The sequence below is a fragment of the Lolium rigidum genome, chromosome 7 (assembly GCF_022539505.1).
Source record: "Lolium rigidum isolate FL_2022 chromosome 7, APGP_CSIRO_Lrig_0.1, whole genome shotgun sequence".
Taxonomy (NCBI): Eukaryota; Viridiplantae; Streptophyta; class Magnoliopsida; order Poales; family Poaceae; genus Lolium; species Lolium rigidum.
The window spans coordinates 225,830,218-225,835,692 of NC_061514.1; the positions used below are offsets into that span (position 1 = coordinate 225,830,218).

The 5,475-nt window shown below is 44.3% G+C and overlaps 1 protein-coding gene across 1 annotated transcript; it reads right to left on the reverse strand.

The window, feature by feature from the left end:
- Positions 1 to 2,851: 2,851 nt before the first annotated feature.
- Positions 2,852 to 4,894, reverse strand: LOC124674815 (ATP synthase subunit d, mitochondrial-like). The gene is made up of 5 exons (XM_047210870.1): positions 4,603 to 4,894; positions 3,955 to 4,036; positions 3,472 to 3,536; positions 3,251 to 3,337; positions 2,852 to 3,176 (listed from the first exon to the last, which is right to left on the reverse strand). Exons 1-5 carry the CDS (start codon positions 4,768 to 4,770, stop codon positions 3,075 to 3,077), a joined length of 504 nt encoding a protein of 167 aa, XP_047066826.1. The 5' UTR covers positions 4,771 to 4,894; the 3' UTR covers positions 2,852 to 3,074.
- Between the last annotated feature and the right edge of the window lie 581 nt (positions 4,895 to 5,475).

A 5,475-nucleotide genomic window follows, 5' to 3' on the forward strand; every position in this document is an offset into this window, starting at 1 on the left:
GAGTATCTACATATCAATGTAGAAGTCACTAATGAGAACGTCTCCAAATAGCTGCAGACGGATCTGATTGAGCATCCGTGAACATTGGCTAGCCATGAAGATCATGCCTAGAGAAATACTATCTTATTTTCATGTAGACTTTTAAAAATTTAAAAGTAATAAGTATGACTTCGTTGAATTCCTTATTTTGTTGTTTCGAAACTTCATAATTGATGCAAACGCCAAAATGTATCGGGCTGCAGGAGCCACCCCCAGGTGCAAACGGACGCGCGGACAAAAACGGTCTGTCTCGCGTCCGCCGCGCGACGCAAACAGACATTTCGGATATCCGAAATGGGTCACGCCGCTGGAGATGCCCTAAAGCTAACCTGTGAATATCGTTTCCTGTTACATTGACTGTTTTACCGTTTTCACGGTTATCTTTTGTGGGAACATATAGGTTGAAGTTCCTTTTTCAACAGAAAATTGTTGAAAATTGATCTCTATATAGGCATGAAATTTGTAGTGATTACAGATAGTGTTAGAGTAATGTTGGATATTTATGTCACTTTCAACTTATAATATCCAACATGGTATTATCTTTTTAACTAAATGTGGAAGTATTCATATTATTGACCTATGTGAAGGGAAATCATTGTTTTTTTCCGATATAGGAGCATTGCCCCAGCCTCTGCATCAATAGATGCACACGGCTATCTTTATTGAAATAAAAGTACGTAAACAGAAAGATTCAAAATTACACTCACGGGAAAGCTAAAGTTGAGATATGAATCAACCAAAGGAATAGCGGGATTGGCGTTGCTTCAGCCATCTCGACCTTTCTTCTACATAATTAATACACCTTTCAGGATATCCTCTCGAGAAAAAAAATGGTGGAATACTTGTGGTGTTGAGGACGACTGTGCTGCAACACGGCCAGGGAATTATCTGAGCTTGAATCTACTAGAAATGCGCTAGCCTAAGAGCATCTCCACCGGTGGCTGTCAAATATGTGGGCTTCCCACACCGGCACACCCTATAATTTTTAGGGATCGATACTAATTCAAGTAAAGACAACGTTTTTCATTCAAATTTAGTTGCATATTTAGATGTGTCTTGTTCCGCTGGTTGATTTACGTGGCAACCCTGTTGGCGCCATGATGTATTCCAGTCCTTTCTGTTACTCAAACTTGATACTTGATACTTTATGATTTATAATAAGCGGCCATGTGCATCAACTGATGCAGAGGCTGGGGCTATTGCTCCTTTTTCGAAAAAAAAAGTTGCATATTACAAAGCTGAATGAAAACAACAAAAAAATTACTAAAACCTAGCCTACTCGCTGTCGGTTAGGGCGCTCGATGAGCCAGCCTCGCCGCTTTTCTTCCCCTTGGCATTCTTTGCCTACTCCTGCACCCACCTCTCCACCCTTGCTTCGTGCATCTGGGATTCTGAGGTGCAACATCGTTGCACGTGTCGCCGGAGTTTCGTGCGACGTTGGTCTTCAATGCATCCTCGTTCTGGGTGACCCACGCTATTTTGCGAGCGGCGGCCTTGGCCAGGCTCTGAGCGTTGAGCTCGAGGATCCTCTACCGCTTGGCCTCCATCAGGAGACGACCAGCCTCCTCCATCGGTGCCTGCTCGTGGGAGATCTCGGCGACGCGCTCGAGTATGGCCGAGGTCTCCTCGAGGACCAAGATTGTGTTCCTCTGGTTCCGCACTGTGTTGAAGGAGGTTAGGATCACCACCTGCTCCGGGTCCACCGTCTCCTCCTCCACGACCCTGGCCTCCACGTCCACACTAAACGCCTCGTTCCACTCGACGAACTCAAAGTCATCAAAGTCTTCCGAAGGGAAGGCATCCTGCTCGGGCTCCGGCGTCGGCAACATGCGGCCACTGCAGCCCAGCATGGAGTAGGTGGTGAAGAGGCGGCACGGCATTGAGGCGATTCGTTGGAGGTGGGTATGAAGTCTGAGGCCACCGAGAAAGGTGAGTTAAATAGGAGAATGCTTGCGTGCGAATTTACGACGGAGGTATCCGAGGCATCTACGTTCAGAAACCGGTGCTTCCATTAAAGATGGCGAACGCTGTTTGTGCCGCTGCCATGTCAGTCCTATCAAACATCCAACATGGTGCGAGATGCTGGCGCCCATCCAACATCCTTCAACATCCTGAACTACCAGCAACATCCAACATGGTGCGAGATGTTGGCGCGCCATCCCATCCTGAACGTAGAGGCTTACACAGGGTTGTCCAGGATTTTGCTAGGCTCTAAAATATGAAGCTCTAAAATCCAGTATAGAACACGCCGGCGCGTTCTATTGCCTAAAATATAACCAGTGCCTATAGGCAAGGATGCTACTGGGGCATAGTGCAGATGCTCTAAAATCCATGTCTTTGCAAAACCAAACGCACCAGGTTCCCAGAAGCTGAGTTACTATAGCTCCATTTTCATGCTGTGACTTCTGTTGCTTTCAACAGTTCACGGCGGTGGTCTGTTCTGCTCTGCATTCATCGTCCATTGCGCTCGGTAACCACTTTCTTGGTTAGTCGCTTTTGAACAGGGATTCAAATGCGCTACAGAACTTCAAACGGCTGTTTCAGTGACATGTCAGATGTAACGCATCTTTGTGCCAGTCCAAACTCTGCTGCCTCAAAAGGATGAGCAAATCAGACTACAAGATACATGGATCACCAACAGAAATCCTCTACTAACTCAAGTCCTCAATACATCATGAAACATGTTTTCATATGATACCTATATAGCATTATAGATGTTGATAGTATTTTCTAGAAACTTGGTCAAGCTTTACAGTGTTTGACTTCCAAAAAAAGTTATAGGCCTTATTAGGAACAGAGGGAGAAGGAAAAGTTAAGCACAAAACAAAACTTCATTCAAATAAGCTGATGAGCCCCACAATGATGAGGTTCAACAAAAGGTTCAAAAGAGCAGAGTTATGTTGAGTTTCAACAAGCCCCGTTCACATGCTAAAAAGGAATTCACCCAAGCTTGGATGATGAAATTCCGTCCATACATCAGGGCAAACAAGTATTATTGAATGTTCCAGTATAGGAACAGGGAGTTTCGCCGTTATCTAGTATCCCCAGTAATCGTTGCGGATCTCCTCATCAAACTTCTTCTTGAGTTCAGGGTGCTTCTCAAAGTATTCGTCTGCTGTCATTGTGCTCATCTTTTTCTGCGTGTGCAAACAAGATGTTAGGATGCATGTAAAAAGCAACTAACTCCAAGTTATTTAAAGATCCACCTCACCTTCATCTCCCTCAGTTCAGCAATCTCTTTGTCTATCCTCTCTGATTCCTTCAGAGATGTCTTCTCTGCTTCCTTCAATTCAACTACCTACACATGTCAAAAAGGAAAGTTCATAAGCATCCGATTGGCTAATAGCCATAAGTGAACATCCAGTTTGTATGAAACAAGGCAGCTATGTGAAGAACTGGAAAGCTGAGGCATAACAGGAAGTGGATCCTCACCAGGGCATCAAACTTTGGCTTGTACTCAGGAGTGACAGTGTCAACAAACTTGGGGATCTCAATACCTGCATTAGTCCAAAGATTGGTATCTCAATAAGAGGTTGAACGGATTACACGAGCATAGCCTCACAAGACTAACATTTGTACTGCAAAGTAGCAAAACCAAATGCTAAATCATTCGGTATGAACTAACACTATAATAAGTGTAGTGTTAGGGGCGCCCTTAAGAAGAAGGGAGACGAAAATCTCAAACCTGATGTATATATTAGAGTAATAAATATACTAACATGAAGTATCCATCAGTGAGACAAAATTGTGAATAGATCATTTTAAACTATAAGCAAATTACATTTGATATCCTTGCTATTAATCTTGGAAACATATCAGCCGCAAGTTGCCAGTATTAAATCAAAACCAATTTGTTTGCAATTTTTTAGCACACTAGTTTCCTATAAATAATGCAAGTGAAGAAAAAACACATACTATCGTAAGCCTGCTTGTACATATCCACCACTTTCGCTCCAATTCCTTTTCTGTAGTACTCCCAGTCAATTGGTTGTGGCTCCTGCAGTAACAATACAAATACATCACTCAGATCAGTCGACGTATCAGAAGGAATAATGCATGTATCGAAGGTTGCCACAAGACAACAACACAAGTTCAATACAAAGCTAGCAAAACAAACAGGATTAAAACTTCAAAAGCGTTTAATATGCCAGAGAAGGGCCAGTTAGTTCATCCCCATTTCTCATTGTGCAATATATACCTTTACACTGCCTCTGTTGATAGAGAACCTCACAGGGATGTGTAATTTCTTGTTCAAATCCAGGAGCGCACATATGAGGTCAAATAAGCCACACCATATTTGCATCGCTAATAACTAAACCAATTGCCTAAGTAATAACAAATACCAAAATGTAAAACCGACGTATGCTTGATGATGCTTCCCCATGTCAATCGTTCAACGAATGCCCCTTGCCCCAGGAGCAGATCCCAGGCGCACCCGCGTGGATTAGCCAAAACGTATCAAATCCCTGATCTGGTTTGACCGCGGACCAAACCCTAGCCACATTGGCCAGATCGATCGGGCGAGCGCGAGACGGTATGGGGCGGTGGAAATTGGCAGGTTACCTGGGAGTACTTGGTCTGGAGCTGGTGGTTGACGTCCTCGAAGGTGCGGCGGAGATTGGCGAACTCCTTCCGGGCCTCCTCGGAGACGAGCATCTTAGCCATGCCGTCCCAGTCGATCGCCTTGCCGGCCTTGGCCGCGAGGTCCGTCACCTTCTTGACCCCGCTCATCTTCGGCTCTGCTCGGATCTCCTTCTCCTCGCCTGGTCACCTCTCTCTGCAACCGCCGCGCCGCCGCCGCCGCAAAGCCTTCTCCTCCGATCTACTACCTCAGATTAGGAAGCGAGTGGGTAATGCTGATATGTTCCTGTTTCCATTTCTTCTTTTGGGTGAGCTGAAATGGGCCTCCATAGGAGAATGGGGATGGACTGGAATGGGCCAGACTGCTAAAACTTAGTTTGGGCTCAAATATGCAACAGACTAAACTGTCTGTACTTTTCTCAAAAAAAAAAAAACTGTCTGTACGATGTTTTCTAAAGATTGTGATCTAAAAGATACAGGAAAAAAATAAGAGGAATATAAAATCAAGCACGTGGGTTTGAAAAGAAAAAAAGCATTAGAAACCATCGCATAAAGTTCAAACTTGATTAAGCTCCGTGACTAAATCACCGGACAAGTCGTTCTATAAATTGTGACATTGTCTAACACACACAAAAAATACATTGACGAGAGGGCATGGCTCCAAATTTTGTGTTTGATCTAGAATGGATGGGTGGGGAAAACACAAATTTCAACTTGAATATGGAGAGGGTAGAAACATCCTCTTTTCTAACTTTCATGTGTTTGCCTCCTCAAGTCGTCCTTAGCACATGTCGTTGTCAAAGACACATGGATACCACTATCGCTCTCATTGTGTGCCGTGGGATTCATATAGGC

What these genes read in the sequence shown, in the direction of transcription:
- LOC124674815 (XM_047210870.1), bottom strand. Translation starts at nt 4,770, where the DNA reads ATGAGCGGGGTCAAGAAGGTGACGGACCTCGCGGCCAAGGCCGGCAAG. An exon ending in TCCAGACCAAGTACTCCCAG is followed by an intron (nt 4,037 to 4,602) that starts GTAACCTGCCAA and finishes TTGTTACTGCAG; the next exon opens with GAGCCACAACCAATTGACTG. An exon ending in CTGAACTGAGGGAGATGAAG is followed by an intron (nt 3,177 to 3,250) that starts GTGAGGTGGATC and finishes TTGCACACGCAG; the next exon opens with AAAAAGATGAGCACAATGAC.